Source organism: Diadema antillarum, unplaced genomic scaffold (genome assembly GCF_040938485.1).
Source record: "Diadema antillarum isolate AM-2024a unplaced genomic scaffold, OU_Dant_1.0 seq00000688_RagTag, whole genome shotgun sequence".
NCBI lineage: Eukaryota > Metazoa > Echinodermata > Echinoidea > Diadematoida > Diadematidae > Diadema > Diadema antillarum.
In genome coordinates, this window is record NW_027271593.1 from 1,426,377 (window position 1) to 1,439,663 (window position 13,287).

The 13,287-nt window shown below is 35.6% G+C and overlaps 1 protein-coding gene across 1 annotated transcript; it reads left to right on the forward strand.

The window, feature by feature from the left end:
• The first annotated feature begins 2,931 nt into the window (after positions 1–2,931).
• On the forward strand, positions 2,932–8,563 carry LOC139737302 (E3 ubiquitin-protein ligase TRIM45-like). The gene is made up of 2 exons (XM_071647974.1): positions 2,932–3,048; positions 6,700–8,563. The coding sequence occupies exon 2, from the start codon at positions 6,709–6,711 to the stop codon at positions 8,557–8,559; it is 1,851 nt and encodes a 616-aa protein (XP_071504075.1). The 5' UTR covers positions 2,932–3,048; positions 6,700–6,708; the 3' UTR covers positions 8,560–8,563.
• The last annotated feature ends 4,724 nt before the right edge of the window (positions 8,564–13,287 follow it).

Consider the following 13,287-nt stretch of genomic DNA (forward strand, 5'->3'; position numbering starts at 1 on the left):
AGGGTTCCGCGTTGTATCCAGTGTATGTTTGAATAACAGGAGCATACTTGTAAGCTAAGATAACTTGAGATTTTGCTTCATTCACACTACTCTGCATGGTTCTTCTACATAATACATTCTTGAGACTTAAGTTCGCTATTGGATGTTCGCAATCACTAATTGACTATAGATTCTATTTCTTCTTCCCTTCTCATGCTTCTTTATAGTTATTTATTGGCAAATGTTTACTAGATTACTGATATATTTTGAAAACTTTGTTTCCTTTGCTGTAGTTTCTTTTTATTCTTTTTTCTTTCTTTTTTCCTTCCAACCTATTTTTACTTCCTGTCAGTTGACACTGGTTCGTTTAATTTTGTTTTATATTGCTGTTTTGTGTATTTTCTGAGGGTCCCATATCGTACAAGCTTTTTCTTAGTGGGACCCTTTATTTCCATCTCCATCGTGTACTAACTTGTATTACATGCTTTATGTATATATTAAAAAAGATATATATTTGTGCATTTTTTTATATGTACTTTGTTTATCACATTCTACAATTATTACAAATATCCTGTGTATATACAATGTATATAATTTATTTGTTTATTTGATGGAAGTGAAAAATAAATTTGAATTTGAATTTGAAATTCAATTTCCATGTCTCGGTCGGTGTGTGTGTGTGTGTGTTGGTGTGTCTGTGTGTGTGTGTGTGTGTGTGTGTGTGTGTTTGTGTTTGTGTTAGACTTAAGCCGATGTGGCAGTTCATATTGAGCGTAATAATTATTTAGTTGGGTTAATGGAGGATATGGACTGGAGGAAGCTCGTATTATATACAAAATGTCTTACGTTCAGGAGAGCAAAAAACATGGCAGCCAATTTAAAGCACTGTATCAAATGGGAAAGCCTTTCCTTTGACAATGGCGGCTTCATTTTTTGGGTAAGACAGCTAGGATTCGGGCGGGACATCGCTTAAACTGATTATCTGACCATTAGTAAAAAAAAGTCATTTTCACGAAAATTTCAGATACGAGGTCTTGTCGCCCCAGCGACGATAATGTCAGAGTGTGTGCGTATATGCACGTTTTTCGTTTGTGGAGTTTTTGTATGGGTGCTTGTGTTTTGTTGAGTGTGTGGGTGTATGTATGTATGTGTGTCCTTTGTCGAGTGTGTGTGTATGTGCATGTGGCTTTCGTTGCCTTATTCTTTCTTCTTTTCGTTTTTTCATTTTGAACAAAGAGTGACAATGTGCAAACTTATCACTAGAAAAAAAAAACACTAATATGAAAATGAAAATGAATACATGATTGTATTCTCACTATACGTCGAAATATCCTATAAACACCATGAATTCAGGAAGAATGAAAAAACGGTTACATGTAATTTACTGTGTAATGTTGAAAATGGAGGGAAGTCAAAAAGCAGAGCTTGTAATATCCTTTCCGCTCAAAACCAATATTGATAAAGTTGTTCCGTTTTGCTTCGTTGTTGCTGTTTTGTCTTGGGGGTTTTTCTGGGGGAAGTGCAATTTGCTTCGTGAGTGGGTAGAGGTGAACAGGGGTAGGTTCGGTGTGTGTAGAGATATTTCACGTGCATGGGAACGGAGTTAAATGGGTAGTTGTAGTTAGGGCGGTAAAGGGTTATTATCATTTGTTAGGATGATGAAGTAGAGATAATTATGTTTTTTTTTTCTCCAATGCAGTAAGCATACATGCATGTGATTATTTTGTTTTGTGTAATAACATCAGATATTGTGGTAAGGATGACAGGTTGATAAAAAAAAAATGTTGAATTGAAATCGCTTAATTGAAATATGATAATTATTCTACTTTACTGCAGGATTTGGTGAAATGCTGTACTTTCAAGATATTGTGCATTTTTGCAATATTAAGCGGATGTTAATGACTTTAATAAAGTTGATCAAGATGGAATTTTGTATTAGCATTTAACAACAGTTTGCGGGTCATCCAAATAAAGGAATCGGTATATCATATCACCAATTTGCTATTTGAAGTAAACCAGTAATGATCATTGTGACTTCTGTGATGTTGTCCGATCTTTAGTACACTCTTCTTCACCTGTATCAATACACAATGAAATAGTGTATATAGTTTTATTGAAAATCAGTAGTTGTACTGACCAAAAATGTGAGTTCTTTGTCTAGCTTACCATTACTCAAAAGTCGAAGAAGACACGGTACAGCATGAAGTTGAACAACAATAATGACAAAGATAATAATGAACAATAAGTAATTGGAAATGTAATAAACCAAGGTGAAACAGCACAAGACTAAAACGTGATAAAGCATGAAAAATTATGAAAGAGAGATATAACATACATTTAAGAGTCAGAATTCAGTGTGTGTGTGTGCGCTCATGTGTATGTGATATCGTGCATTTCCAAAACAGTTCAAGTGCAGTAAACACCTATACGGTATAGCTTACGTACGAAGGTGGGTGAATATCTTTTGTTTTGCCATATGGGTTGTTCGACGACAGTGCCTGACTTGGCAGTGTAGTGACCCCAGTTATGGCCTTTGCGTTTCCCGATCAGTCTGTCATTAGTTTCGAACATTCGTGTGATTTACCTCACGTTCTCGTTTGTGTGTTAGTTTATCAAGGTAGTTTCATTTTATAATATTATTTCAGCCTCAAATTTTCCCGAAATACAATTTCGAAAAAAAGAATGCTAGTCAAAGCAGTCCCGAGTAAACTCAACTCGTCGCAAGCGTGTGAGAAAATCTGTTTCCAATGCACATTATTCATTGTGAAAATGTCACTGTAATTAAACAACAACACACTTTTCTTAATAGATGACGATTTCTATGTACGATATTTTTCTGGATTTTTTTTCAGTTATGGCAGAAGAAAAAATATCTGTAGAGGGCGATATAACATTGTTAGCTTGGATTTAACTAGGAGACAGCAGTGTTCCACCTTGTGGGGAATACCCACTTCTGTAAAAGATGACTGTGAAAAGAGATACCTCCCAATAGCTATCTGAACGTCTGACCATTTGGTAGTGCTTCTTGATACGATATACTACATAGGGCTTTCCAATCTGACTGCGTCCGTAAGTATGCCATCCTACAAGAACAACTGGCAACAGTTTGTGAATACTCCGCATGTATCTATCGGCATTTATCAGTGATATTGAACCCGGAAGTATATCCTTTCATGGCAAGCATGGGGACATTGATACACACCGTTGGCGTTGTATCTAACTTGGGCCTGCTATATATTGCAGCTTATAATGCAAACCTTTTTAATGTACGAGTTACAAATTACGCTTAATCGTTACTCTCTATTGTGTGTTTGTTTGTTTGTGTGTGTGTGTGTGTGTGTGTGTGTGTCCGTAGGTTTCTTTGGGATGTGGTAGGCCTAATTGTCGCGAAATTTCCTCGGGTGTCTTTTCAATTTTCAACCCCAAATTTTAGTTTCACTGGATAATACCAGTACTCCCAATATTATACTGGTCATTATCGTGACTATAGTTTTGCAGGGCTGCCAACTCTCACTCATTGAGAGTGAGACTCACTCATTTTGGTCCTTTCTCACTCTAAAACTTTATTTCATTTGCATGCATTTCTATTGATCTCACTCATTTTGACTCTTAAATTATAGCATTGGCCTATGGGAGTCTCACTCTCAACTAGTTTCCAATGTTGGCAGCCCTGGTTTTGTCATATATGTTTCTTCTTATTCATCTTCAGTGCTGTAACATAATATGTCTGGGTGACTTTTCAGTGATGGCAAGCTACTCGTAGAACTCGAGTTATTATCGTGATTACTATAGAAAACCATTCCTTTTGCGTTTTGCCCCTCCCCCAAAGAAAACAACAACAAATACTATCAAAGATGAAACCCTCCGCGTTCCTCCTTTGGACCATGCATAGTGAGAGCGGATTTGAACCCTGGCCATCATGGTCAACCCCTTTACCCCGTCAGCTCCACCCAACCCATGATTTTTCGTATATAGCAACTGAACATTTATGGATACTTCCTGTCGTTCAAAATTTTATGTGTCATGATGTGTAGTATATACTACCCTTTACCTTCAATCAATCAAAACTCACTTCCAAGCCATGCAAGGAATGTTCCAGCTCGTAATATCAACAACATTAATGCTGATGAATATGAATTGTCTGCATTGTTGTCAACATTGCTATCGTTATTATTATTGGCATCACCATTATAATCAACATTTTCATAGCTGGTTTTATTTGCTGAACCTTTCATGGAAAATATTGTGCTATTCTTATAACTCAATGCTATAATCAAAGTCAAATTCAACTTTATTTTCACTTCTTTTCAACACAGCTCTCCTTCATTAATATTTGACATATCATCTTAACATATACTTCACATGTTACCTGTGCCCTATTACAACATTTGGGTTGTAATACAAAGAATCACCGCAATGGTAAAAAAAAATCGACTCTCCATCGTTTATTTTGATTTATCTACTCATCTGAGAAAAAGGGCCAAGTTAGTTATTGCAGAAAGCAAAATCAAGGAATCTTTAAGAAACCTTGTTTTCTAGAACCAAGGCTAAAAAAAAAAGTTGGTGCTATGAGTAAATATATTGGTGGCTCTATTTATAGTTTGGAGTTTGTTCATGGGAGACTTGGGTGGGCCGGGGGTCGGGGGAGGAACAAATTGGGCCTAATTTTCACATTTTCATCTCCTACTTGAAAACGTATGCCTGGTTATATTCGTCACCAAAATATGTTATATATTCAATTAATTACATACACATATATACATGCATATCATATCTATGATATAATCTTATATCTACACATAATTTACAAATTTGCTTTTATCTATTTGTAAATGTGTGCAAACCTATGTGTATCTATATTCTATTCCATCTACTTCTATTATCACTTCTGTCTTCATCATTTTTAAGATAATCATTATCATAATCATTATCATTATCGTGGCATTAGTTCCTGTTCTTGAATTCGTACTTTTAACAATTTACCGAAGATGTCAACAATGACGTGAAAAGGAGCCTATCAGGCATGTAGAACATGTCCCTCTCTCATCGCCGAGTGGCACTAAAGTATCATGAGTCATATAGTGTTATGTTCCGATTGTATCAGATATATAGCATAATATACTGACAATGTTATCGACGTTTTGAAAATCCTGTTATATACTATATGAAAATACAGCTATAGGGTAAGGATTCAAGGAGACATCCCTTAGATGCTCGAATCATCCCGCTCTTGTGTTGCAATATTTCGATCACTTTATGTGCTTTTCTTTCTCAAATAAGGGTACAAACTTAAGACTCACACCTTTGTAACTGCGTGCATTTCAGCTAGATACCGCGACAATAGTTGCCAAATATCACCGCTACCAATTCTATGTCTTAACGGCCAGATTTTGCCAAGCATTTTTTTTCACTGCCAGATTTCATGACCAAGATTGTTCTACCTATAAAGATAGAAATAAGTCTACCCATATCATTATGCTGAACATGAATATGTGATGCAATTGCAAAAAAAAAAAAAAAATCTTATTCATGCCTCAATTCTATAACGTTATGTATTATTGAAGCTATCATTATACCTGCTAACTTTCAAATACAGTGTACTTATAATCAATAATTACTTTCACTGTCTTTCCTTGTTTTTTCGGAACATAAAATTTCATAGCAGGGCCGACAAAAAATCAATTGGATGATTTTGCTGGCCCGAACGGGCAACATAAAAAAAAAGAACAATGTCGAACCTAATATAAATTATATATATATATATATATATATATATATATATATATATACATATATATATATATATATATATATATATATATATATATACATAATACATATATACATCAAAAAGCGAGAAGATGAAGCATGAAACATGGTTTATTGCCAAGCACTGAATAAGTAATGAAGGAGGTAAACTGGTTGTGTGCGCGGTCGGGACCCCATCTCGCACTCTCTCTCCCTCTCTTTCTCTCTCTCTCTCTCTCTCTTCATATATATATATATATATATGCATTTATTTATCTATCTATTATTCTATCTATTTAAACTTTGTACATAGATTCGTATATGTTTCATTTTTGTTTATATTAGCATCCAAAAAGTACAAAATCTTTCCAAAATATAGTGGTAAGGATTTGTGCAAAGAAAAAGAAATGTCACGAAGCGAATACAAATAAAAACAATATTATACAACAAAAGTATATGATTACTTTGTATACATATTTATATATTAAATACATATATATTAACAACAAGTCTATATTTTCTGATTTGGGTTTTGCGAGACTCATGTTTAACCGAATTCGAACTCTTGAACACAGTTCGCATTTCTTTTTCATTTCGCTTTGATTTCTACGATTATAACTGTTTCTACGAAATGTGATCCTATACAGGGTCTTTATAGTGTATGACATTGATTCTAAGTTGAAGCATCCTATTACAAGTTGTGATCTCCTCCACTTAAATGAATTGCCTTAAATCAGCATCATTGAGCCTGAAAATAAAGCATTTATCGTAAAATAAATCATAGATAAAGTGATAAACGGTAATCACGCACGTATGCTAACTTGTGCCTCATTACTTCATTGAATTTAACAGAATGCAAAGAATGTCAGAGCATGTCTGGCATCGATCCTCCTCCCGTTTCTATTAAACCTTGCGATTAATTCTGTTCACATTGGCTGGTATATTTACCGTTCTGTGCTTCTCCTTTAATAGACAATCACCATGGCAACGTTTCATCAAATCAGCAGCAAGAATCTGGAGTGTTCAATATGTCTGTCACTTTTTGACCAACCGAAATTACTGAAATGTTCTCACACCTTCTGCAAAGACTGCCTGGAAAGTATCTTACACATCCAGCCAAAACAGCAAACTATAACATGCCCTGTGTGCAGAAAAAGAACGCCTCTACCCAGTGGAGATGTGGATAAGTTACAAACAAACGTACCTATGAGTTCTCTCGTGGAGGAAGTAAAAGCCAAGAATCCTACATGCACAGTTTGTGAGATGGACGTAAAGCCGCCAGCCGTGTCCTTTTGTCAGGACTGTGGGAAGTACATGTGTAAATCCTGTGAGGAAACACACTCTGGTAGAGAGTCATTCGCCACCCACTCAATGATACCCATGGACGAGAAGTGCTCGGAAGATGTTCCATGTAAGAGGCGACGACAGTGTGCGAAACACCCTAATTATGATGAAGACTGTTTCTGCACCGGCTGTCGGGTCTACATTTGCAGTACGTGCGGGGTGATAGAACATCTGCAAGAAGGACACAAGCTGGAAGAAGCAACCATCCATGAAGATAAAATAAAAGGAAATATCAGGGAGTTGAAAGAAAGAGTGAAATCAAAGAAAACAACAATTGAAAACCATATGAAGGTCATAGAGACACAACGAAATGAAGTAATAATTATGCTGAAAAATCTTAATGATGACATCGACAAGACGTTTGAGGAATACATGCAAGTGCTGTCAGACAGAAGAGAAGTGCTGAAATGTCAAGTGAAACGATGGTCTGAAAAATTCGACAAAGAATTAAAAGTCATGGATGAAGAGAGACGGCAAACAATAAGTCACATGAATAGTATGGAAGAGCTTGTCACTAACGGTACGAAGGTACCACTAGAGAAAGACGCCTTGATTGCACACGACACACTGTGTGAGAACTTGAAGAGCTTTCTTGGACGAGATGATCCTGACGACCAATCACTGAGAGGTGTGACAGAACGAGCTCAGAAGATTTCATTCCGTAGATGCGTGAAGGTCGATGAACTTTGTCTAGGAGAGTTGAAAGATTATACGTGGGATGTCAAAGCAGACGTACAGCTCGGAGTCAAAAGCAGCATGAACTGTATCACAAGTGCACCGGACGGTAAGATGGCGGTGGGATCGGAGAAAGGAGGAATCCATCTCTACTCCCCTGATGGCGAGTTACAGCAGACCGTGCTTAAGAATGTCCGTGTGGCTAACATAGGATTCCTGTCTGATGGTCGAAGTGTTGTACGCGATAAAAATAATAAGATGGTGCTGTACACTCCTCAGTGGGGGAAGCTTGACGTCACGTTCGAGACGATGAGTTTCGATGAAGGAGGGTCGGGTGGTCTCACTTTGGGTAGAGATGATAATATCTACGTGGGTTATATGAAGCTCAAAAATATCCAGGTGTTTACCCCACAGGGTGGTAAGGCAATCCGGGAAATAACATGTGATGGATATTCACCTCAGCAATTTTTCTCCTTTCCATGCACCATTGGGAAACTGTTACTGACAGATTCCTCAACTGTCGTGTGTCTTGATGATAACGGGAAGAAGGAGAATGTCTTGAAGAAGAAGGGTATGTTTCCCCTCCTGGCTATTTGTCGAGATGATTCAGTCATTGTAGCCTGGGTGAGGTTCAAGGAGGATCTCGTCAGTATCGATCGCTATACGAGAGATTTGGGGCACCTGAGTAGTATCATCACTGACTTCAAAATACAAAAACCAATGAAACGAAATTGGTACTATCTACAAGAGTTTGAGAGCGGTGAGATAGCTTTCTGCACTTCAGACAGACTATACATATTTGAGGCAAAATAAACATGGAAATCGTGATTTGAGGTTTTGAGCATCAAGTTATTGGGGAAAAGATTATTTTAATGGGAAATTGTGACTTGAATAATAGATCACTGAAGTTCACATATAATAATGGTCATGGGCTTCATCTGTGCTACACGTGCCTAAATGAATGCTCATATCAAAAGGTTTGTCGGTTTCTTGGCACTTGCTGACAGGTACTGCCTAATTTGTATCATATGGGATGGTACTTGTCTTTCAAATAGTCACAATTCACAACTATGTTACACAGCGAGTATTTTCCGATGTTATTTTTATTTTTGTGTCATTTCTTATTACATAAAGAACCATTCCGCAGTCTTATTCCGCTCCGGGCACATTGCATATCACAACATAGTCTAATAAAGTCAAGCCGATATCTATTTTGTTCTTCAGGCTGGTGAAATACTAATCACCGTCATTCATTGCATGTAAAATTTTGAGAATATACGTTCTTTGAGGCTAGGTGAACTGAGATGCTTGTAAATGTAATGTGTATCAACTGCATGTCTCTGTAAGCCGAACGTACGATTATTACTTCATAGAAACATCTCATAAACTGATATGCCAATGACAAGGGTTTGTGCTATACTCTTCACTGTCCTTACGCAAAAGGTTGTCTGTTCCTAGATATGCTGTGCTTAAAATGTACAGACCACAGTGGCATGTATTGATGGTACAGAATAATGGTATATTGTGATGTAAATGTACATGATGGTATGTACAGAATATACAAAGTATTGTAAATGTATGATTAGGCTCCATCTAAGCTGTACTTTTATTGGGTTTTTTTCTTTCTCCCTCGTTTACATAATTATATACGATGTAATGTCGCTTCTTCTTATGTTATCTTATCAGCAAAACTGATCAAGTGCAGTCTTGTTATGAAACTGATAATTCCTACGTTTATTTGAATTTTATCTGCATTATTGTTTTATAGCAATTTCTCATTGTATTTTACGAAAAAAATCAGGAATAAAACCAACATGATTAATTTATATATATATATATATATATATATATATATATATATATTGAGATATATATAACTATATGGCAACGCTCGACAGTAACCTTTTATTTCGATTGTCCGGAGGGGGCACCAGAAATTAGCCTTTTATCTTGTTCTTTTTTATATTTTTTGTTGTGCTTGACAAAGAAACTCTGTAGAAAGAAATGTAGAAAAATATAGAAAACATGATAAGAACTTCATCTGAAAGATCCTTGAAGTAATGTAACAAACCATGATAATTATCTTTAAATTGGCAGGAACAGTATGATAAAGAGCTTAAATTACCGCGAACTGTGATTGAGAAGTAAGGAAAAAGCATTGAATTGAAATAGGTCTACAGATTCAAATATTGAATTGATCAGTTCGATGACAACACATGATATGATTATATTTGACATAGCGATGGATTGATTGCCTATATTCAGCTACATTTTATCGCGCGCGTGGTCTTCTATACATGGGGTCCAGTGGGATGTGAGGCGGGACCACTTGTAATCACCGGGATATGCATCCTGCTCTTTGAAACGAATGAATGAAGCGGGATTTTTACGTACATGAGTTGTAATGGATCTCCATTTTATGTCCTATATGAACGACAGAGTATTTTGCCTTTTACTAGAGGGGAGGGTATGATTATACACAACATTTGCTCAATTAGACTCGGAAATATAAATCTAGAGAATTCAATATTACGCCTAATACACACAAATTGAAGAGTTTGTTCGCAAAAACCGATAAGTCCATACAATTGTATTTGCCAAATGGAGATATTTGCGATTAAAGGTCAAGAAAACTAAAGAGAATAATAAAAAAATTTTTGCTTCTTTTGACCATAACTTCAAAAATGTACTTTCATATCTAGTGACCAATATATCATTTAAAAGGTATTATTTTGTACTTTATGACAGAGACCGTACTTCAAAATCTTCAAAAATGGACTTATCGGTTTTTGCGAACAAACTCTTCAATTGTACTTGTGACTCAACACTCCCGTTTCCTTTGTGCTTGTCATATACAAACATACAAGTACACTCGTGATGATATTCGTCGCTATTCAATAGTCCCAAATCGTCTTTTGATATTTTCTGCATTCCAAGAAAAATGCTACTTCACATTCTTTTTTGTTGAGTCTTTTGTGATAATACGATATATATATATATATATATATATATATATATATATATATATATTTATGTGTGTGTGTGTGTGTGTGTGTGTGTTAGTACATGGCATAAGGGTATGTAATTAAATCTTGATTTACTTCATAGATAATTATGAATCACAAAATAACCACATTGACATGGTACGACTGTCGGCGTCTTGTTACCCAGTAATTATATTCATCAATCTATCTTTCATACGATGCTGACATTAGACATGTTAACATGTGCCTTATACAACACCCTTGTGGGAAACGCTACTATATCAGGTGTTGATGGTACAAGGCTGAACGTCAGACAACTATTTGAGAAGTAATTAACATGACTTGGAAAATGGTGATTACATGATTATGAATAATGTAAAGTACGTTTTCACTGTTATGAATGTTGAATGACATTTGATCTAAAAGCTTCTATCACATTGTAACATTCAGAAATGTGATCATGCTTCGCATTTTAGACTTATTTCCATAATTCATTTTACTCTTCATCTAAGTTTGTCCCCCATAGTATAAAGAGCAAAAGCGGAATCACAACAGATGGAGTACCTTTGCTCTCTCTTCCTCTATCTTTTTGTTTTTTCTCACTCTTGATCCTACATGTATCTTGCTGTTCTTCTCATATTTATGATAATCATGTTCATTCCTGTGTAACCATTTGAATGATTTGAAATTGTTGCCTTCTTCATCATTCTTATGTTCTGAAATTCCTCGCTTTCAACCCGTCGAGAGGTCGATTTTGACAACTTGCCTTAAAAGCAAATCAGAATGCTGTTATTATAGGAAATGTCTATTTTGGTCGAATTATTAATTGTGGCGCAAAGAAAGTCTTTTATGCAAACCAACAGTGCGGTTGCGGTGTTTTCGAAATGGCGCCATCTACGAAAACATGGTTTAATCCCATGTATGTGCTTGTGTGTGAGTGTGTGCGAGTATGTGTATGTGTGTGTGTGTGGTTAGTTTTTTTTTTATTAAAGGGATCGTACAGTTCTGGTTGGGACCTAATTTCAGGTTTCTAACATTTTTAGGTGAGATAATGAGAAATCTCATATGAAATATGAAAGAGCATGCAATTTTATGAGGAATTCAACGTTTATTTGATAAAAATTGGTTTTGAAATGGCTGAGATATCCAAAAAAGAACTATTCTAATAAAGTGTGGGACCCACACTTTGTAACCATCGCTTTGTTTTACTTTGTTTTTGGATGTTTCAATTATTCCAAACCTGATTTTCGTCAAATAAACTTTGAATTCCTCTTAAAATGGTATGCTCTGTGCTATATCATAAGTGTTTTCTTGGTATCTTACAAAAATTCGAAAGCCTATTTCTCATCTCAACCAAAACTGTACTATCCCTTTAAGTGATTCGTGAAATATCACAGATCACCTTTTGTTTCTGTACGAATTCTTTATGATAAAACTTTCACTATTATTTATTTACTTATCTATCTATCTACTTATATAACTGAGTCAAAACTTTAAACTCAAGAAATAAAGCTACGTACTCTGAACTACAAATCCAGTTTCAGGAGGAGCTTATGTTTCTCTGATGTCTACTTGTACATAACCCTGGACTGGGTGATGCCTCTACATCAAACAACGAACATATCGATCCCGAGTAGTTACACCGATACACTACAACATTTACATCTTTCTGTGGTTGGATATTTCTTGGATTGCTTATAATAGATAAAAATAGAAATATATATATATATATATATATATATATATATATATATATATATATATATAGATAGATAGATATTTCTGTCGCTCCCTTTTTCTTCCCACTCTCATAATTATATGCCCCACTGCGCCTCACAATAGGCAACATAGGTTGATGGCGCATTACAAGTACCGCATGATGTCCCACTTATAATAATTGTTGTTATCATTATCATTACTATTATTATTATCATTATTATTATTATTATCATTATAGCTTAAAACACATTTCAGAATTAAGTCACGGATAATATTGCTTCGCTGTTAAACTCTTTCTTTAGAGTGTGTGCAGTATATTGTGGAGTTTTTTAACCGACACTCGAAACACACAAATAACTGCAAACTGTCCGGTTGTGCTGGGGTGGGGTCCATTGATAATCTCACGCAATACACCAGCAATGACAGCTTGAGCATAATTGGTTAACACTGGGTTCACTCTGAAAACATGAATATGAACCTTATAGGGTAATAGAAATATATGCACACACGTGTATAGTAGTGATTGAGATGATTATTGGGCCTTCAACATTTTGCAAGATACAAAGAAACCAAGTATGCAATAGTACATAGCATACCATTCTAAAAGGAATTCAAAGTCTATTTGATGAAAATCGGTTACGGAGTGGCTGAGACATCCCCAAATGAAACAAAGTAAAACAAAGTGATCGTAATGAAATGTGGGTCCTACCGTTTATTAGGATCGCTCTGTTTTCGATATCTCAGCCATTTCAAAACTAATTTCATTCAAATAAACGTTGAATTCCTGTTAGAGTTACATGCTCTTTCACACTTCATATGAGGTTTGTCATCATCTCAC

Excerpts from the sequence above, each read along its gene's own strand:
- LOC139737302 (XM_071647974.1), top strand. The coding sequence starts at position 6,709 with ATGGCAACGTTTCATCAAATCAGCAGCAAGAATCTGGAGTGTTCAATA.